The 21,802-nt window shown below is 38.9% G+C and overlaps 1 protein-coding gene across 3 annotated transcripts in view; it reads left to right on the top strand.

The window, feature by feature from the left end:
* LOC122887041 (collagen alpha-1(XI) chain-like) overlaps nucleotides 1-21,802 on the top strand; it is an 88,852-nt gene that overhangs the window by 41,781 nt on the left and 25,269 nt on the right. For all 3 annotated transcript variants that reach the window (XM_044219855.1, XM_044219853.1, XM_044219852.1), the window contains 22 exons: nucleotides 602-646; nucleotides 999-1,052; nucleotides 1,134-1,178; nucleotides 2,179-2,232; nucleotides 2,327-2,371; nucleotides 3,339-3,392; nucleotides 3,487-3,594; nucleotides 4,954-5,007; nucleotides 7,660-7,713; nucleotides 9,284-9,328; nucleotides 9,622-9,675; nucleotides 10,058-10,102; nucleotides 10,541-10,594; nucleotides 10,739-10,792; nucleotides 12,219-12,272; nucleotides 12,709-12,816; nucleotides 13,766-13,855; nucleotides 16,444-16,497; nucleotides 19,354-19,461; nucleotides 19,598-19,705; nucleotides 20,653-20,706; nucleotides 21,668-21,721. In XM_044219855.1, coding sequence (XP_044075790.1) covers nucleotides 602-646; nucleotides 999-1,052; nucleotides 1,134-1,178; nucleotides 2,179-2,232; nucleotides 2,327-2,371; nucleotides 3,339-3,392; nucleotides 3,487-3,594; nucleotides 4,954-5,007; nucleotides 7,660-7,713; nucleotides 9,284-9,328; nucleotides 9,622-9,675; nucleotides 10,058-10,102; nucleotides 10,541-10,594; nucleotides 10,739-10,792; nucleotides 12,219-12,272; nucleotides 12,709-12,816; nucleotides 13,766-13,855; nucleotides 16,444-16,497; nucleotides 19,354-19,461; nucleotides 19,598-19,705; nucleotides 20,653-20,706; nucleotides 21,668-21,721 — 1,395 coding nt within the window. The remainder of the gene's footprint in view (nucleotides 1-601; nucleotides 647-998; nucleotides 1,053-1,133; nucleotides 1,179-2,178; nucleotides 2,233-2,326; nucleotides 2,372-3,338; nucleotides 3,393-3,486; nucleotides 3,595-4,953; nucleotides 5,008-7,659; nucleotides 7,714-9,283; nucleotides 9,329-9,621; nucleotides 9,676-10,057; nucleotides 10,103-10,540; nucleotides 10,595-10,738; nucleotides 10,793-12,218; nucleotides 12,273-12,708; nucleotides 12,817-13,765; nucleotides 13,856-16,443; nucleotides 16,498-19,353; nucleotides 19,462-19,597; nucleotides 19,706-20,652; nucleotides 20,707-21,667; nucleotides 21,722-21,802) is intronic.

Here is a 21,802-nt window from a genome sequence, read left to right as displayed (position 1 = left end):
CAATGTTGTAGCCAGGGCTAAATGACCATTGCCAGGTAAGATTTTCAGTCCTGCTGACGCTCACAGCCTGGACAGGATGCCGTCATTCCCCTGGAAAGTATTAGTAGGGACCTATCCTGATGGTATACAGGTTGAATAAATAACTTAATTTTAGTTATACCTGGCCAGAGGCAGATCAGTGCCTTCCAGGGAAGGCATTGGCCCATAGAAAAATAACACAGTTCGCTTATTTCAACTGTTAATAACTTTTTTTATTCTTCATGGGGTGAATTCTTGAGAAGTCTACAAGATATGCGACTTCAAAATGACTGTAGAAAAGAGTGAACCTCCCTTTGCACAGCTGAATGAATAGATCTGAATAAGCAGCATGAAGTAGCTAAGCAACAAAAACAAATGGCTGGAATTGTAGAAGGAAGAAGATTAATACGTTACAAAATCTAAATTACAAATACAGCACACACAATTAGGAATAGACTTTCCCAAATTGACAAAACAGGTGTTCTTTTCCCCAAAATGTACCACATCTTTTTGTGTTAATATCATGTAAGGACTAAATTTGGCTGACTGTTCTAATAACAGACCTATCTCAATTGTCTTTCAGGGTCTCATTGGTCCTCAAGGTCCAATCGGGCCTCCTGGTGAAAAAGTAAGTAAAAAGGGAACGCAGTCACCCCTTCAGTCCTCCTACCACAACTCTATTGCCCCGATAAGTGAATGTTTCAAGACCTCATAAGTGATTCTGCAGATCCACTGCTGTCTGACATGCACTCACACACTTACTGTATACATATTACCATAGGACTACTCCTCATAAGCACTTACTTTGTCTAACTGAAAGTATTTTGTTAGTGGTTTTGTGGATATTTAATAATATTTCAAGCAGATTAACTTTTGGCAGTCTTCATAATACTGTTATAGACAGTAAGGTATGCACTCCTCTATCTATCTATATCTCTGTCTATTTTACTTCCTTTTTATCTATTGCTTTCTCTTTGTAGGGACCTCAAGGAAAACAAGGTTTGGCTGGCCTTGCTGGTGCTGATGGCCCTCCTGTAAGTAACAGACCTGACTCCTTTTTCATTTTTCATCATTCAATCAAACTACCAACTAAATCTCTTGGACTTCTTTTGTAGGGTCACCCAGGAAAAGAAGGTCCTCCAGGCGAGAAAGGAGCAGCTGTAAGTACAATGTAGTTTTGTTGTTAATTTGGATTTTACAGGAACGTATCAGGCAAACTTTGCATTTAGTTAAATCTAGCATTTGTGTAGCCTACATAGTATGCCAGTGGGGTGAGGTTTAATATAACCACACAGTTTAGATAATATCTGGTAAGCTGTCCCCGAAATAGAACACACAAAGTTGACCTACTTATTCTTTCCTGTAATTGACTAATCTTGTGATTTTCTGTGATTGCCTAGTCACCTTGTTATTTCATGTGGTAAACTGCAATGAGCTGGCACCAAAAAAGGTCAAAACCAATGACAATTATTTCCAAATTAATATAGAGCTTTGTATAGAGTCAGTATAGAGATAAAGAGATTTAAAAATATGAGCTCATTTTCAGACATGGTGATCAAGTTATTCCAACAATAGACACATGAGAACAGTTATTAAAATCGTGCCGTTATTTGTACAAGACAATTTGGCTGCATAGAGGTCAAATCCATTTCTACAGAGGCAGCATGAGTTGAGGTTCATACTTATGTATTTATCAAAGTTTGGATTTCAGTTTACAGTAATGCATCTGGTAGGATTTCGAATCTTCCCTATCATGTTCTTTAAAAGATACACTACAGGATTAGACGAAGCAAGGACAGTCAAATTTGAAAAACTGTTGAATATATAAATATCAAATAGTTAATTAATTTTAGTTTTTTAGTAGTTATTGGGCTTTTACCGCAGTTCACATGTTTATTTTTATTGTATTATATTCATCCAGTGTATTATTTCACTACTGGATATTAGGTGATGCTGTCCATTTGCTTATTTTCATATGCATAACTTGCATGCATATCTTATTGAGGGTTCACTCTTGAATTAAACATTGGGAAATCATTGGAAATCAATGAAAAAATCTGTAGTGAAGTTATCTAATACAGCAGAGACACATTACATTAAAGGTTGATGCATACTAATAGTTACTTCAACAAACACATGACACCTTCTTCAATCTTTTAGGGTCATCCTGGTCCTATGGGATCCATCGGCTACCCTGGGCCTCGTGGTGTGAAAGTAAGCGCTATCTTAGTCATACAGTACCACTCTGCCATGATAAATTTCCATTTACCCTGAATTTCATCCTGACTCTATTTTCCTCTCTCTCCAGGGTGCTGAGGGAATTAGAGGCCTTAAAGGTGGCAAAGGAGAAAAGGTAAACACCTTTCCAGTCTCCTCTTCTTCCTCAACATGACTGACAGATGTCATTCCTCTAAAAATGGACCCATTAGAGTTGTAATTCCGTCTCAAATGAGGCTTCCTTGGAATCCAGCAAGTGGAAAAACTCTTAAAGGCCCATCGGGCTGGCAGTTAAGTCCTCATGCCACTGAGCTGTAATGGAGTGTGGAACATTAAACGAGAATGAGGCTGTTTGTAGGGCGCTTTCAGTGGAGATTGATCTGTTGCCATTGTTTTCTTGGATTGCTGTGGTTGAATTTAGCCAGTTGCTACCTCAGTGCCACTGGATCAATTTTACTCTCAATTGTCAGGAAATTGAAGCTCTTCAGAGATTACCTAAAAATCCTGAGCATGTTGTTAAATGCTCCTCTACTTTGACACCTCTGTCTTACATAAAATCCAGTGGGATGAGTATTTTACCAATCCAACGTTACACATTAGGTTTTACACATTAGGTTATATGCTTATCATAATTTATTGTGTCATGATTTATTATCATAGTGGTTTCATGCATAAAAATATGAGACAACTGGCATCAGTATATAATATGCAGAGAACACAGCTGTCATGAACCAATGATAGACGTGCCAGTGAAAAGATCTGCATTCTGAATTTTAACCACCAGATGTCAGTAGAACAACACAGAGAGAAAGAGAGACAGCAAGAGGCAACTTTAAAACTGCTTATGTGAATGCTTAATTTAAGTGGCCACTAGGTGTCAGTATTAAATTATCCTCAGGAGCCCTTATAATCATGACTGCCAAAAGATAAAAGCTAAGCCAAACATTTACTATGATTTTGTCACTTAAGTGGTCCATCAGTATTCTTTTGTTGCTATTTAAAGTATTTTAGATGTGAATTATTTTACTGGAATTTATCAGTATTGTCACTGTGATACTGGATAAAACACTCACAATGATGCTTTTTATCTGTTTCAACTTCAGGGAGAGGATGGATTCCCTGGCTTCAAAGGTGACATGGGTCTCAAGGGTGACAAGGTGAATCATCATCTCTAAAGAGAATGCTGATGTTTGTAGTTGCAGAGAGTGATAGAGTAGTAAAGACTGTTACATTTGTTTTCTTTGCATCAAGGGTGAGTCTGGTGTACAAGGACCCAGAGGAGAGGACGGCCCCGAGGGCCCCAAGGGCAAGTCAGGACCTAACGGAGAAGCTGGTCCCTTAGGATTAGCTGGAGAAAAGGTATTTGCAAAGACTGAATTGTAAAACAGAATTTTCATTTAATGAAATGAAATGTGCTTAATGTGCTTTATTGACATGCTGAAGTTCAAGCTCAAGTTCAAGTTTAATTGCATAGGATAATTACACACAAATTCAATTAAAATGCTTTACAGAATGATAAAAGTTTAAAATACACTTATATATAAATACTCATATATGAATAGATGTAGGAATACAATTGTTTCAGTGCTGTTGTGGGATCAAAAACCAGACCAGGGTCAAGATTGCTCTTTTCTTAGTAGGGGTCTAATAACAGATGTCTTTAATGAACTGGAAAGAATACAGTCTGAAGAGTTTGCTATAGTTTTGTAGCTGTCCTGATAAACTTGAAGTTAAGATTTTCTCCACATCCCTTCAGCTCTACAACAGTCCCATTTAATTGGCTTATCTTGCCAATATTTCTCCATGGAGCTTTGATCTTGCCACAGAATGCCTTGCTTTGTGGTGCTGCAGTATTTATACTGACATTATGCAAATTAATATTAAAGGTTACAACAACATCTTCAGATTAAAGAATTAGAATATAAGTGATGACTTTAGAGAGAATTGATCAATAAACTGTTTTCTTAAATAGGCTTGGATCAGTCAATTTTATGGCTAAAATTACATCATAGTAACACAGTAATGATCTCAGACAGGAGTAATTGTGATATAAGCAACCGTAGATATTAAAATAGTTAAAAAATATTAGTAATTATGTTAAAAGAGAGAGAGAGAGAGAGAAACTTGGGGGAAATTACTTGTAGCTCTAAACTTCATTAGCAAGTTTTTTCAGTTTTTTTGCCACACTGATGCTAATCCCACCTGGCCCAAATACAGACAAAAATTTTATTCCCCTTTCAATGTTACTTTTGCTATATAATAATAATTATACATTTTACATTTTTCTGACATCCCCCTTCTAATTTGCTTAAAATTAGTGCAACAGTACAGTCAAAGTAGAAATTACCAGCACTGGAGTCAGAAGTATTGGATTCAAAATAATAAAATAAAAATGTATGACTTGACCTTAGTTTAAAAGCACAAGGGGTAGTTACATCAGACTCCGTGTACTTACTTCTTAATGACCAAAATGGACCAAAGTGAATTCACATTTGGAATTAAAAGCAGAAAAGCCTCTGCACAGATTATGTCATGTTCATAAACGTGGCATTACATTTATTTTATTTTTTTTACTTCACACTAGAAGTAAAACTTTATGGATCTAAGTTTATTGCCTTTGCAATGCTTCTGTGAACTTTACTGCAGTCTCCAGCAATGTCTCTGGTGACACAATGAGAATTCATCATCTTTGTTTTGTTTTTCTTTGCTCCTTCTTAGGGAAAACTTGGAGTCCCTGGATTGCCTGGGTACCCTGGCAGACAAGGTTCTAAGGTGTGTGTTGAGAGTAATAATGTACTCTACTGATCAACGTGGGGAAATTCTTACTGTGTAAACCTCCACTCCACTGGGAGGTCAGAGATCAGGGCCAGCTGTAGGTGTTCAGTGTCATGGTCAAGGGCAGTTCAGCAGAGGAGACATTTGCCAGCTCAGTAATGTGAACAGCTGAAGCTGACGGTTCACTCACCACACTGTCTTTCAGTGTGAAACTTTATTATGCTTATGTGTGTGCACTTGCATGTGTTTGCGTGTTGGTGTCGTCCTGCGCAAATAATGCGTAAGTATATATGTGCATGTGTATACATGTGTAATTATTTGCTGTATATGTGTATTGATTCTCTCAGTGACTACATAACCTTCTATCCATGTCTGTCTGATTAACATCACTCATATCTAAACTTGCTCTCAAATGGCTTTCTAAAATCTGCTGACTTGCTGATTAACACTTAGTCACACAAACACAAACCCAAGCAGACACCCACTGTACACTTTCCATAATTCTTATAGGAAGCCTAAGTGGCATGGTCACCTGCTGGAGTCATCAGCTGTCCTCCTTCCTTAAACCGTTCCAGGCTTTATCTAACAGTCTTGCATTCCTTGCACTGAAGCGCTGACCACTGTGCCACAGCTCCTCTATCAAGATGTGCTGCTGCAGCTGGTTCCTCTCTGCTGCTGTCAGCACTGACAGCTTGGCACTGATATGATGGGTCAGATACACCTACTCTCACAACATCCAGATAAGCAAGTCTCCTGCTCTGTCTGTTAATGTCAGCAGGATCTGAGCTGAGCGGGGCGCACAAATTAACAAGAGACCTGGACAAATTACACAAAGTGGGAGAGACACAGATGAAATAAGATACAGTTATAGAGTTACAATTCCAATGTACAGTATTCTTTCCAGTCATTTGCAAGTGATTGTATCACTTCTTTTAATTACTAGATCATTTACTCTTGAATAAAACTTTTCCCATGTTGAATCAGTCTAATAAATATGTAGTAAAAGTATGCGGCAATAGTGATGATAGCAAAAACACAAAGGATATTCCTTCATCTGTGTCCATATATAATTTTGAACAAATGCTGCCCACAAAGGTTCCCAGTGGTGCCAAGGATCAGATCTTCTTTTTAGACTGTCTATGCTTCAAAACGTTTTTTGGAGAGACAATAAAGGCATTCTGACTTTGGCATGGTATAAACAGTGCCATAAACAGTGTCATAGTCCTCTTTATAGCCTGCATTTGAAGAGTTTTCTTCAAGAAAAGAGAGATATCCAGCATTTAAAAATTGTGACACCCTCTCTAAGTCAAAACAAAGTATGAGGCTGCCTTTACTAACTTATAATGAGGATGCTTTTATCCAAATCCACCAAATTCTCTCTAATTTTAATGATATAAAATATATTTGGCAGGAATGTAATATCCCTATTTGGGACTTTTTTCCTATATTGATTCATAGAATTTAAGAGCTCAAGTGCTTTACATTTTGAAAAATATGTAAACAAAACCCACGTTTCCATTGCACAGTATCATCAATGTTATAAAAAGCTACATTGTCCTCATGAGTAGGTTCAGGGTCAAAGTCCTGGCCCGTTTGCAGCCTTTATCCCCCTCGATCTGCCTGTGCATGAATCCCTCCACTGACTGTATTTTTGGCAACTGCGCCCCATCACTCTTTGTTAACAGCTTTCCCACACCGTTAATTCTGGATGCCATTTGCAATAGCTTCAGTGGACTGTCTTATCTCTGTGGCGCAAGTCAGGCTTGTCCAGTTCCAGCTCTCCTTTCAGTTTACCATAACTGCCCCTCTGTGAAAAACAAATTAAGCAGCATAGATCTCCCTTCCTGCTGTCTCCACAATGTTGGGATGTTTACCTCTTGCAATTCTGCCCACGCTGCCTTGTTGTGGTGCCCTTGCTTATACTGCACAGTATTATGCCTCGTATACATATGCATGTGAGCGGTAATGAGCACTATAGATGTGCTTTGCATCTGAGTACGTTTTTAACCCAAAACTCCCAGACATGCACATGACCTTGTAGTGCAGCTGAGACAAAGAAATATTGAACCTAAATTGTTTGAATATATATTTGTGCTACCTAATGCTGCATAAAATGATGTTGTATTGGTAAGCTGCTTGGTACGTTCCTTTTATTCAACAGTGATTGCCCTCCTAGTATTTGTTTGACTGGCACCATCGGAACTATCAGAGGGCACAGTCTGCGAACGTCCAATAGCTAAATTGCTGATGGGTATCAAGGGGGATCTGCCGTTTCGCCTTCCTTTGTCTTTATTTGCTCCCACTGCCTTTTTTATCTTCCTATTTTGCTTCCTAACTGTGCTAACAACTTAACAGCACCTCTGTCTGTCTGTGTGTCAGAACGTCTCTAAGTAGCGAGGAGAATTTCCCTTTGGACTACGCTTAAGCATTAAAAGAAGGTTCTCATTTATCTGTAGGAGCTCAAATTATAAACTGTAGCCTTATGATAACAATCTTCTGGCTAGTATGGCAGTACTTATGTTAGGTCTTCACAGTTTCTCTAATAATTAGCCTTGCTCAGTAAAGCGCAAAAGGAATGGTGGCATTTTCTCTTCACTTCTCTTCTTCTTTCCCTCTCACTTTTTTTTTTTTTTTTTACTCTTCTTGCAGGGATCCAATGGCTTCCCTGGATTCTCCGGGGCGAATGGCGAGAAGGGGGCAAGGGTGAGCCACAAAATTCATTATTCTCTGTCCTATTGAAGACATATACATTTTATCATTGGGCTTTCCTATGTAGCAGATGGATTAAGTGTAGATAGTGTAGAATACTGAAACACAGGATGTCAGTGTATCTTGGTGGTTTGTGTCTGACTGAGAAAGGCAAAAAAATATCATTAAGTTTCAATTTAAAATCAACTTAGTGTCATTTGTCTGCAGTGCAAAAAAAACTTGTTGATGCTTTATATAATTTACTGTACAGTCATTGTATACAGTATATGGCAAGTAAAGTCAAGTCGAATTTATTTGTATAGCCCAGTACCACAATGACAAATTTGCCTCAAGGGCCTTTACAATCTGTACAGCATACGACGACCTCTATCCTTAGACCCTTGATCAGGAAATATTCCTCCCAAAATAATGGAAGAAACCTTAGGAAGACAACAGAGATGGGATTCCTCTTCCAGGGAGAACAGACATGCAATAGTCAGCATTAAAGTTTGTTAATGAATCCCTCAAATTTTTGGATGTAGAATGTTCATGTAAATGTTTTTATAACCCAACTGTGTGTGAACTGCACTACAAAGCATGTAAACACCCAGACAAAGTATGTTGACACCTGAACATGTGATTGTTGAACATCTTATTCCAAAACCATTGGCATTCATTTGCTGCTGTAACAGCCTCCACTCTTTTGGGAAGGCTTTCGACAAGATTCTGGAACCTGGCTGCAGGGAATTGCTTTCATTCAGCCCCAAGAGCATTAGTGAGGTCATCCACTGATATTAGGCAATAAGGCCATTCGTTCCAGGTCATCCCAAAGGTGTTGGATGGGGTTGAGGTCAGGGCTCTGTGCAGGACAGTGAAGTTCTTCGACATCAAACTCTAAATACCATCTCTTTACGTACTTAACCTTGTCATATCAAAACAGGACAGGACCTTCCCCAAATGTTTGCCACAAAGTTGGATCCACGCAATTGCCTGAAATATTATCATCATGTGTTGTAGCATTAAGTTTTCCCTTGATTGGGACTAAGGAGCTGAGCCCAAACCATGAAAAACAGCCCCAGACAAAAAATACAAAAAAGTGAAAGAACAGCGTGTCCAACTGTGTCCTCATAGTTTTGGCCATGTAGTGTAATCAGGATTAACCACTATCAGGATTTACTGACAACTATACTGAGCAGTCCAGTTGAAGAGGGTTACAGATGAAGGGATGAGATGGAGGGTTGTAGAATGGTGAAGGGGGTTATTATTGTCGAAACAAGCTCATCTTTGCTCTCAGACAGACATTGAGAGGCAGACACCCCTGGCCCCGGCGTGCTAGAACTGACAGGTAGTTCAAGCTGTCAAGTGCCTGTGGGTAACCACTTACCGCAGCAATTTGATTATTTATTTTTGTCCAAAAATACTCAGATGGTTCTATTTCGTCCCTCACACAAATCCCCTCAGCAATCAGTTATTATAGAATTGCTTTATCTTAAACTTCTTAAAGGAAATGAAAAAGTACTCACATTGGCTGATGGTACAAGCAATGATTTTGTCCTAAATCAAAGCTTTTGTTTTTCTTACTCAGGGAATCGCCGGCAAAGCAGGCCCAAGAGGGCAACGTGGCCCAACGGTAGGCATTTCAACCGTCAACTCAGCCACGAGCCCGCCACATAAATTATTGAATGAAAATCTCTGCCTTTGTGAAGTTGTGCATGGGATGTATTGTCTTGTCTTTTGAAGAGGATATACACTGGGTGGGGAATTGTAGAGATGGGCGGGGAAGGCACTAGAAATCAATTACTTGCCCTTTATACAATTACTTTCTGTGTTTTTGTTTTCATTGTTTTGATATGTTTTTTAATATCGAATAAAATACTGAAAATACTTACAATTTCTGTATTGTTTTACATACTGTGAATATAGGGTCCACGTGGTGGGCGTGGTGCCAGAGGACCAACAGGAAAGCCAGGTGCAAAGGTGAGAGCCAGGGCCATTTTAGAATTTATAATGATGGGGCCAATGGTAATGAATGTGTCCACATGCTTAAAATTATATAGAGAAAGTACATTAAAGTGAACAGAACTTGAACAAAAGTAGTTCGAATGTAAAGTGTACCTGCTATGTTAACTATGGCAATGAACAGGTTAATTTGCTCACATAGTGTACAACATATTATACATAGTTTTATCTCAGTGTGTTGTAAATCATACAAGTACCAACTCATTTAGAGATATAAATATGCAAACAGGCTTGCTCTATAACTTCAGTGTCAGTGCTTTGCATACATTTTATTCACACCTCATACTTAGACAGTTTCGACAAAGTTGACAACGTTTGACTTCCTTTTCTTTCTCCTCAGGGCACCTCAGGCAATGATGGACCTCCTGGCCCACCAGGAGAGAGGGTTAGTATCAGATATTTTTTGATCAGTGCCTCTTGAAAGTTTGAAAGTTTTGTGCAGCAAAGTCAGGGACCGCAAGGTACATTGTACTTGAATCTTAACTGAAAGTGAATAAAAGCTATTCGTCATATCAGAATTAAATCAAAAGATGTATGTGCTCTACAGTAGCTGTTTATTATCACCTTTAACAATTAATAATTACATTATAAATGTATGTTCTGTGTACTTCACTCTACATCAAGCTGAAACGGCTGAACTATGACATAAAATCATAAACATTTATAATAAAAATGTGGCTAAATGATTTCCCAGTAATCATTGTAAGAAAGCTGGATTTGGCTACTAAAATCTAATTAAATAAGCAATAACCATTTAAAGTTTTGTTGTGTTTCTTATCCTATCTTCTCTCTGCTCACTCTATCCATTTCCTTTTCATTTAAGGGACCTCAAGGACCACAGGGACCCGTCGGTTTCCCCGGACCTAAAGGACCCAATGTAAGTAGCTGCTGTCAAACTGTCTGGGAGTTAGCACACAACAAGTCCGTATTGACACTTTAAATATAAGCTTTTTAAAAATTTATACACACTTACGACCTGTTGTCTTGATTTTTATGAACTGCCTACCTGTTCAATCCCCAGGGCCCACCAGGAAAAGATGGGCTGCCCGGTCATCCCGGACAGAGGGGAGAGACGGTGAGTGGGTAGTTTTGTCAATGAATGGATTGTGTTGTCCCATTTGACCCTGAACATCATGCATCAGCGCCCACTCACACCCTACTCATTCTCTCGGATAGGTTATACAGAAAATAAAATAAAAAAAGAGGATAACTGAAATAGCATACAAATTGTGTTCTTAGTGCGAAAGTAAAGCACCAGTAATAGAAAATGGAATATGGGCACTGCAATATAGCTGAGATGATTTAGTACATCATGAAAACAGTTGATAGTCGTTTATTTCAACCAAGATTATTGATTTCATCACTGATCATGACACCATCAGGGCCTTTGATGATATCCACTCACTCACTCTATATACAGTTATATACTATCTAATTAGTTTCAGATGCCATAGTAGTAGATATAGTAATAGACATGTTTTTTTATGCAAAACTGTCTTTAATTACATGTCCAAAACGTACTGCATACTGAGAGCAAGCAATTTAACAATACTTACAATATTTTGTTGTACATGTACTTCATTTCCATGACAGGAAAGTGAATTTAATTGAGTTAAGTAATGCTCCACATGTTTACTGCAATGATTTCCACCCAAACAAGATATTTTGTCTATTATTTATCCCTAAAATTAAATATTAGCCAATAGATTGAGCATACTACACAGTACAAGTCAATTTGTTTATTGAGGTAAATAGTTTGTAATTTTCTGGAGTCAAGAGTTATTTTCTTAATACTAGTGCAATGATCTGCCTAACAAGGTAAGGCATTTATTTGTAGAAAACAGTGATGGAAAGTACATTTACTCAAGTACACTTTGGAAGTACTTGTACTTTACATAAGTATTTCCATTTTATTCCTCTTAATACTTCTGTTGCACTACATTTCACAAGGAAAAATTCTCTCCACTATGGAAGCCATTCTGCTGCATATTTGAGTACTTTTACTTATGATACTTTTGATACATTTTGCTGATAATACTTATCTGGTTTTACTTAATTACATTTTTGCAGGACTTGTAATGGAGTATTGTTGCCTTGTACAAGTAAAGGAAATGAGTACTTCTTCCACCACTGGAAGGAAAATACCTGAAGCATGGGAAACGTTTTGGATCGAAAACGATCTTTCTTGTTTTAAAAAGTCATTCTTACAGGTGAAAGTTGTTGGGGTTTTTTGCAGTGTACAATCAGAAGAATGCAGATTGCTCAGCATAGCTAAAATTGTTACTATGCTTAACAAGAAGTGGAAAACCAGAATTAATTTATTAGTGACCAACAAAAGGTGTCAGCACGGAGACATATTAAAAACTTACACTGATAAATAGTTCATACTGTTTTTCTTTATGGCTCAGACCCTTTTCATACTGTATAGCCCATAATAGAGAGCACAATACTATATAACCCTATGTGTGTACAGTCAACATTATCTCTGTTTTCCCTTTCAGGGCTTCCAAGGAAAGACAGGACCTCCAGGACCTGGAGGGGTGGTTGGACCACAGGTAGATATATAGCACAGTACACCGCTACAGTTAGATTCCACCTCCTCACTTATCCTGTTTCTGTTGTTGGAGAATTATGACCCACTGAAATTCAAGTATGTACCTGTGACAACAGCTGAATCCTGAAAAACAATACCCATTTGCACAGCAAGTAATCAAGATGCATCAAATGGTTTTGAAAAGAATTTGGGATTCCTTCAGTGAGATCTCTTGTCTATCGAAAGTAATGAAGCGCGGGCTGAAAATAAATTATTCCATCTCATTAAGACTTCCATTTACATTAGAAAAAAAAAACAAAAGTAGGAAAAACAATATGAGATGTGAGATATCCTAAACAGCTTATATACTGTATCAATATAATTTCTCCTTTAGCACACGGGTGAAGACACATTTTTATAGCACATTAACCTTAATATGTCTCTGTTGTCCCTGACAGGGCCCAACTGGAGAGACAGGACCCAGCGGAGAGCGGGGACACCCAGGCTCTCCTGGTCCACCTGGTGAGCAAGGTCTACCTGGAGCTGCTGGAAAAGAGGGTGGAAAGGTAAATGAGCATGTATTTTGTATGCTACTAAAGCAAAGTTCATGAGTCATAAATAGTTACATGTATTATGCAGAGTGTTTTAGCCCATAAATGGGTATGTTAGAAAACCACAGTGGAAAATAGTTACTGGCATCTTTGTTTCTGTCCTTTCCTGAAGTTATGTTTAATTGTTTTTCATGGTTTTTCATTTTTTCATTTTCCTCTTGATTCCTACACTTGAACTACGCATTGCACTTTAATTTTAATTTTTTATTCTGATATTAGTTATTGGGAAAACAAAGTATAATAAAGAGAAATACAAACTACTTTGACTTTGAGCCAAATTTGGATGCAATTATCTTGTAGTTGAAGATCAAAATGCAATAACATCTGAAGTCATCCAAGGTTCTTTAGTGATGTAGAACAGTGTATTTGCGTTTATTGCAATTTAATCTTTGTCATTGTTCTTTTAACAACTCACATCAGATTTAATACTGTTTGTTTCCACCGTAACAAAACTGCACTCTTATTGTTAAAAATGAACGGTTTCAAAAGATAAAAAATTTAACCAATTTTTATAGAAGAACTGAGCAGGAGGTCTGAAGTAATGGTATGCTAGTGTTTAGGAAAACTGAAGTACAGTGAGTACAGTACAACAATTAAAACATAGACATGGTGCCTTTGTTTAATATCTGGTGTATTTATTCCTTTGATGTTTTGTTTGTTAAAATTTGGCACATCTCTTTTTTGCCTTTAATTCTTAATTACTTGCTGTTGTTCCTGCATAATAATATTAATTTCAGCATTTATCAAATAGATCGATCACTTTAATTGTTTTTCTCTGACTTTCCTCTGCCATTCTCACAGATTCAGTTCTGCTCATTGTTTTCACCTAAAGCAATTGCAGTGTTCATACCTGACGGTATATCAGATGTCAGTTAAGTGGGTGTTATTTCTTCTCACTCTGTAGGGTGATCCAGGTCCTCAGGGTCCTGGTGGCAAGGCAGGACCTTCTGGCCTGAGGGGATTCCAGGGGGCTAGAGGTCTTCCAGGGGCCATGGTAACATACAGACCACCCTCACATTAACACACTCTTGCAAACATAGACATGTGTGTCATCCCACATCCTGAGCATACACCCAGTTGAACTTAGCTCCAAACCCCAATTACCAGGCTAACTACCTGTTGTTAAACCAAATGTCAGGCTTGGTAGTGGACCTGACTGGAAGGTGCAGAACTGGCTTACATAGAAGTAATGGAGAGGACTGAGCCAGACACAATATTGACATATTCTATAACCATTAATCACAGCAAGGTTGAAGTAGGTTGTAATATGTTGTCAATGTGGCTTTGGTAAGGCATTTTAACTAGTAAAATGTATCTGTAATCAGCTATAGTCTGTGTATTTCAGAGGCATTTAATTCCACATTTAGAGCAGCTCTTTTTAAAGAATCCCTGTTTTGTTTTCAATTGGTGGACGAGTCAAAGCCCTCTGATTATGATTCAGACCCACAACTTCGTGAGTACATTACATGCACTCTTGCTTGCTGAATAACAGGAATTAATTCTCAAAAGAAGTGGGAGTGGGTGAAAAAAAGTTCAAGGTGAAAGTGGATGGCTGTTAGAGGCTGACTGAAGCTCAGCTTGAGGGACTGAGGCTGAAGCTCATTTCAAGGCTGACCATTAAGAGCGCACACGACAGCACTGCCCAGACTTATTACCACCGTTATGTTTGTCCCATGTGTGCAGAGAGACGGCTTTCTCTTCATAACGGCAGCACACACACACTACACTACACGAGCAAGTACAGCCTCCCACTCTCTCTTAAAGTGATCCCATCCAATCACACACAGACACAAAGATACATGAACGTGTACACCTGTTGTATGAGCAAGAACATAAAGCTGTTTGCTGAGAGAGTGCAGGTACAAACACACACACACTCTTCACCCCATCTCTCAGTCTTAAGGAAAGACACAGTAGCAATATATGAGCCAATATATAACTTTTTGTATGTCCAGCAAAGAAATATCCTTCCAGCCTTCTAATGCACCATGGTGAAATGTGGAAGCCGGGGAGCTGGAGAGAGCCTGGTTGGCAGCGTCTGCACCCCCTGGCTCTGTCGGAGCCTGTAAATTAGTTATTATAATGAAAGGCTTTACTGCCTCTGGTGAACTGTGTTTTCCATATGCAATCTCAGCCTCCTGGTGCCATGATTCAGCAGCACAGGCATTGCCATTCAAGGGTCGGGATCTCAAAGAGATGACAGGGGTCCAGAGATAGATGGACTATACCTGAACTTGTGGCCCACCGCAGGCTTCAGAACCTTGTCATCCCTTTTCTTTTTCATTTCCTTTGAAGCTCATTTAATGGCTCCTTTTGCATTAGTAATATAAATACGCCTACAGATTAGGCTATATCATAATTTATTAAGTAATCGCCAATTTTTCTGTGGTGGAGTTGAACTGCAGCCTAAGTAAATTATTTGAAATCTTGGTATTTCATGAATGAGTATTTCTGTGCAGTGTCACAAAATTATCATTATTATTATATTATATCTTTTCTGATTTTGGTGATTGTAGACAACGACTGAACTATTTCCTTCCAAGCTCATTAACAGAATGCACCCAGGATTGGCTGATTGCTTCATGGGTTGGCTCACCCAGTTTCCCCCCAAAATGATTTCCTCACTCACCACTCACCTAGTGGTATCTAACCATGAAGATAGTTTTGGTTTTATGCGCTCAGGTTTCAAGATGTCTGTCTCTGAGATTTCTGCCGCCACCCCAGTACAATGAATGTGAATGGAATTCATGTGTGTGGTGATCACATCATTGAAAAGTGACATTTCAAAAACTCAGCAGCAACGTCTCTCTCCAGAAACAGTGCCTGCTTTACTCTGGATAATTCACAGACCTCACTGTAAACAGTTTTCATACGGACTATTTCTTTGGTAGAAAGTAATTCTAAAGAAATCTGTGCTGTTGGATATTTTAAATGTAATTTTTCATCACTATGAGCACCATAAACAAAATCCCATTAACCTCAGTTTTATTGGGGTGACAGCAGACGTCTTGTAGACTTATATTGCAAAACTTGGAAAAACAAAACCAAAGCTATCTGTAAAGCTATGTACCAGTGGAAGTAGGTGAGAAATAGTAAACTGTGAGCTAATAACTTGATTGTGAGCTCAGATCTCACAAAAAATCGCACATTTGGCCTTTGCTTTCATACATACACTCTGGAGGGTATACTGTACGTAATGTTTAGATAACTTTTCTTGAGAGTCAAAATAAGAAAGTGGTCCTAACTTTGATCATCTGTCATTATATCTTTTGGTAATGATAACATCATCACTAATATACAAAAAGAGATACTTAAACTACAAAAAAGATTTCCTCCCTTTTTAATACTGTATATAGATCACAAATGGCTAGTTACTGAATGCCTTTATGGATCTAAGCCCTCCATGCACACGTGCACATACACAGTTACACACACATTGACACTTACACACTCGTGCACACATACACCCACACAGTAACATTTAAAGGCCCATTTGACAGCTGTGGTTACTGCTCTTTGAATGGCATTGAGCAGCGGCCTGCAGTGAACAAGATCTAACCCTGTCCTGTCCTCTGTTTTCAGGGTCCAGCTGGCTTAAAGGGAGGAGAAGGGCCTCAGGGTCCCCCTGGCCCCATTGTAAGTAGCCTGTTACTATGGTTACCTCAACTTTCCTGCCACAGAGATTGCAGTGAAAAGTGACTTGTACTGTTGGAGAATGGCGTTGCACATGCTGTGTGTAGCTCCGTTCTCCAGTCGTTCAGCAGCAATCATGATGTGAACTGCAGCATTGAGGGTGGTAGAGTAGCTATGTTTTAAATCAATACCATAATAGTTAAAAAGATGTTCAGTATGAATATACATTGCGATATTAGTGTCAAATGTCATTTTTCAATTTGTTTTCTTTGTTTAGTTGGTCACTTTTACCCCTGTTTCTTTTGTCATAAAATGGATAGTACTCAGTTTTGATTAGAAAGTGTGAAGCCTTGTAAGATACACAATAAGCACATCTATGATCATGATCATCATTAGTAATTTTTCTAACTGTGTATCACCTGTCATAATTTATTGTGTTTTTGTTTTTCTATTATATTGCTCAGGAGAAGATAAACATTTCAGTTTTTATAAAGATGAATTCTCAGCAGTTTAAAATAAGGCGCTTGTGAATTTGTGTACTACAGTTTAATAAAAGCAATTTGCTGCTTGATTTATAGTGTTTTTAGAACAGCTAATGCTTAGGTATGAAATTAACAAGAGTGTCCAACAACATCACTTTGAAGCATGGCCTAATCATTGCTTCATTGCCTAACTGAACAACAACTAGTTTCATCCCAGTAACTTGATTGGTCTGAGATGTTTTCCTCTCACATTTAGTAGTTACTATAGCAACTGTTGTGGCACAGATGGAGGAAGTTTGTGTCTCATTTTTCGCCCTCTTTATGTTTGTATGACTACTACCTTTAGAGAAACTTTTCACTCACTCGATAATCACACGTAATACTCTTACGATGCTTTTCTCTGTGGTTATGGGTACTTATGTTGCATCTTCTGCATCACTGATTAACCCTTAATAACAGTAAAGTACATCCTCTTAGATATTATAGCTGTATTCATATACTGTGTTGTGTCGAATCTGACTTGCTCTCACATAGTTTAAGACCCTGAAAAGGAGCAGGAGTGCCAGTGTAATCCATAAATAAGTGGGGCACTTTTTTCCTGCCTTTGTCTCTGAGCCCCTCAGTTAGCAATATATGCAATGAAAAGCCTCGGGAACTGTGGTGGTGAATCTGTACAGAAAGCTGACTGACAGGCAGCTTTGAACTGTCTGACATTTTGTTCAAGCGTTAAACACAGACTCCCGATAATTGCCCCTGCTCACCAGCGACATAGCAACACCAGATTAGATGACAGCGGATATGCAGAGCACGGATGAAAAGATGATGAAAGCGAGCAGAGGGGTGTTCTCTGAATGAGTGAAACCATTTCCACTGCGAAATGAGATAGTTTTCTTAAATTGGCTTGAAAGTGAGCCATTGGCTGAAAACATGTGATCCACTGTTTTGGTGGAGTTGGAAAAACTCCTTGAAAGAGACCTGTGTGCAATGCCCACGCACACAAGAGATCTGATATTTTCCTCCATCGATTTCCTGCCGGAGATTGAGCTGCTGTTGTGCTGTGTGTGTGTGTGTGTGTGTGTGTGTGTGTGTGTGTGTGTGTGTGTGTGTGTGTGTGTGTGTGTGTGTGTTTGAAATAGACAAACCAAGAAACAGCACAGGAAAAAAAAGGAACAGAAAGGATGAATGCGACAATGTGTGTCTGCATGTTTTTGTGTCGCAGTTTTTATTTCTAGCCAGAGAATCACGCGTGTGGGAGAAAAACATGGGTGAAATGAGAGGGAGGGAAGCAGAAAGAAAGAAAGTTCTGTAAGTCAAAGAAACTTGTGTGTGATTGTGTGTGTGCGACAGTATGTGTGTCCTGGCGGGCAGGTTGGCAGGGCTGGGGATGACAGTTTGGAGCTGTGTGTGTGTCACCGGCAATGTCTGTCATGAAATGGGCCAGGCATATGAGTGCCAGGTGGCAGCTCACATCAGCAGCTGAATCAGCGTGTGTGTGTGTTTGTGTGTGTGTGTGTGTGTGCATCAGGGTGAATCTTTGGCTTGTATACATGTGCATGTTTTATTTGAAAGCAACCTGAGACCTTCCCTGGGTAAGAAGATGCTGTAATGACCTGCAGATCAACGATACAGTCACAGTTTATGTGATGGCCACAGTGATGAGCACCCACCTGGGAATAGTGAAGAGCAGGGTACAATAAGACACGGTGATGTGGGAAAGAATGGGAAGACCTTCCATAGGTCCATAGGCAGCTGAATCCATTCAGTTAGATAAGAGTTCATTCATCAGCACAGTTCTCATCCGAGTGAAGCTTTGAGGATGACAGCAGGGTCAATATACTTTTATTATTGTTCTTAGTTATGATTTTATTGAAATTCAGTCATAGGTTACATTATTATTATTGTTAAAACTCCTTACAGCAGTCAGATAAAAAAATAATCAAATAAAAAGGTTATATTCTACATATTTTAATGTGTGCTTGTTGCAAAAGGACCACATTTACTCTAACCTTCAGTGAATGGTTTCCTTGTGTAGAGGGAAACCTTTTGGGTTATTTGGGCACATAAAATAAGTATATTTTTAATCTGGGTATTCTGGGAAAATTAAAAAGCAAATGAAAACAATGAGGCTTATTCGTTCAAGTATTTTTAGGAAACATTTCAGTGGCTATAGTCTGTGGAAAAGGTAGTCCATGAAAATGTCCTTAATTAGTGCAGCCTTTCTAATGAAGTCAGAGTTTTCATGCTTCATGCAAGTTAAACCAAGCTCTCTGTCTGTAGCTTTCAGCAGTTTCATGCCTTTTCTGCAGGAAATTGACTTCTCTAGTTCGGTACCACGTAATGCAGCAATGACTGATGGGTCTTTGTACTTTGGTGACAGGGTTCTCCTGGAGAGAGAGGTGCTGCTGGCCCTGGAGGTCCCATTGGGCTGACAGGACGCAATGGCCCCCAAGGACCACCCGGCCCTGCTGGAGAAAAGGGCGGTCCTGTGAGTATATCTGTCTAACTCTCACTCAGTCAAACACTTCTTTCACCCTCCATACACTGCAAAGTTTGAGGAACATGTTGCTTTGACTGCTGGTAATGCGACATTTGTTAATGAATGTGATGAATGTTGTGTTTAGGGAGAGAAAGGTCCCATGGGTCCTGCTGGCCGTGATGGCATTCAAGGTCCTGTTGGTCTTCCTGGTCCGGCTGGTCCTCAAGGTCCCCCTGGAGAGGACGGTGACAAGGTGGAGTAAAGATGTGATGCACTGGAATACTAGTAATCCTTGATTTCAGTACCACCCTTAGAGAATTAGTTATGTTTTAAAACTAAAACACATACTGCATGTGGGGAAAGAAGGAGACATCCTCAGAGTTCTACTTCGACATCTGTAACCATCAGCTCCTGCCTAATAATGTAATGACAAAAAACATCAAAGAATACAAGACATGTCTACAACTGGTAGTATCCTCACAATTTGTGCAGAAATGTGAGGATGGCTTATCATTTTACTTTGTTTCTTTGGTATTTTTATACTTCTGTCTATTGTTATAATTACCAATGACACACCATGGCTATTTCACATAGGCTGCTGCACTGTTGCCACAATAAACATGTATTCCAATGGCATACAAACATGCACATATACAGAAAATACAGCATTTAACACACATACTGCAGATTTACAAATACTTACTTTAGTGTCAAGCCTACAATGACAGAAACTATGATCAGATTGTTGCATTCAGTAAACAAAGTAAGCACACACTGGAAGCATTAAAACATTTCTGAACACAAACAGATAAACAAATACATGTAGATGTCCTGAAATAGCCAATAGCTTACATTCCCTGTTTACCCTCAGGCCAGTAAATCCCACATCCACGGAACCACAGATCTACATCTTTACATTTGTAACCATCATGCCTCTCCGATCCAAGTCACGTCTTCTATCACACCATTTTGTCAATCATAGTGCCAATGGGGTTAGACAGGGAGCCAATCAATTAATTGCAAACACTCGCCCAAGGTCTTTGTGGGCCAATCAAATTAGAATCTCTTGAGAAATATTTACTGCCTGATCGTGATAAAGGTGACACTTTAAGATATTAGACTTTGACTAAACATGGAAGACAAGAGTCTTTTAAGATGGAGAGGAGAGATGTGAACTCTGCTGTTTGTATTGCACCACAGGGAGAAGTTGGCGGACCTGGACAGAAGGGAAGCAAAGGAGACAAGGGTGAACTTGTGAGTTCTCTCTCTCTCTCTCTCTCTCTCTCTCTATATATATATATATATATATATATATATATATTACTTTTTATATAATTCTTTTTATAAGGCATTGAGTTTAGAATCATAATCCATGCTTATTGAGCAACGAACACTAATCTTAGCTGCTGAATTCTCATATGAGCTGAATAAATCAAAGAACACAGGTTACTTGGCAATGACTCATCTTAGGTTATCTTGCCCCAAACAGTCAGCAGCATATAAAATTAAGTGCTGCTATGTTTCCTAAATGGTTACTTAAGTCCTTTTTAAACAGAGATAAAGAAGACCCGTCATTACGCCGGCTTTGCTGTTTTACACTGAACCAAACACCATACACTGGAAGCAAAAGCGGTGTGACGTGTAACACAACAGCATCGGCGTCTAGTGTGTCCCGTCCAGCCGGCTCCCTCATTTTACACAGACATCAATTCGGCTTTGTTCCTACCTCCACTGCCAGCTTAACGGCAGAACAACAATGCCCCCCCCCATTCCATGTTTGTACGTTTTATACAGCGGCGAGGTGGAATAACAGCGCAACATTCCCACCTTGAACAGGCTGTATTAAAGGGGCTTTAGTCTCCAATAAAAATACCAGTGTGCTCTGTTCTCATCTTAAGCATTTGTATTTTTCAATTGATTTTGGTTTTAGTCAACATAAGCATCCCTTTAAATAAATTAAATATTGGAATATATTTTCCTATATTTTCCTCTTTCAGGTAGACAGTCTGTATGAGTCTGTATGCATGTTCAGCATCCAGTTGTTTTTACTAACTTCCTTTGTTCTCTATTGTAAATGGAAACAGCAGGTCTATCTTGTGTATACTAATAGTCAGACTGCAATTGCCAAGGCAACAACTAAAATTATATATATATATATATATATATGTATATGTATATATACATAACAATATCTAATTGTTCCTTGTGTTTTTAGGGTCCACCAGGCCCAAGCGGTCTTCAGGGTGTGGTTGGAGCTCCTGGTCCAGCTGTGAGTATCACTTCCTCCGGTCATCTAATGTCAACTGAACTGAAATATTATTATGCACTCTCAGTTCACTTTTATTAATCA

Source organism: Siniperca chuatsi, linkage group LG13 (assembly GCF_020085105.1).
Source record: "Siniperca chuatsi isolate FFG_IHB_CAS linkage group LG13, ASM2008510v1, whole genome shotgun sequence".
Taxonomy (NCBI): domain Eukaryota; kingdom Metazoa; phylum Chordata; class Actinopteri; order Centrarchiformes; family Sinipercidae; genus Siniperca; species Siniperca chuatsi.
The sequence above is the reverse complement of the archived record's forward strand: the minus strand, read 5'-3'. Positions and strand labels throughout refer to the sequence as shown.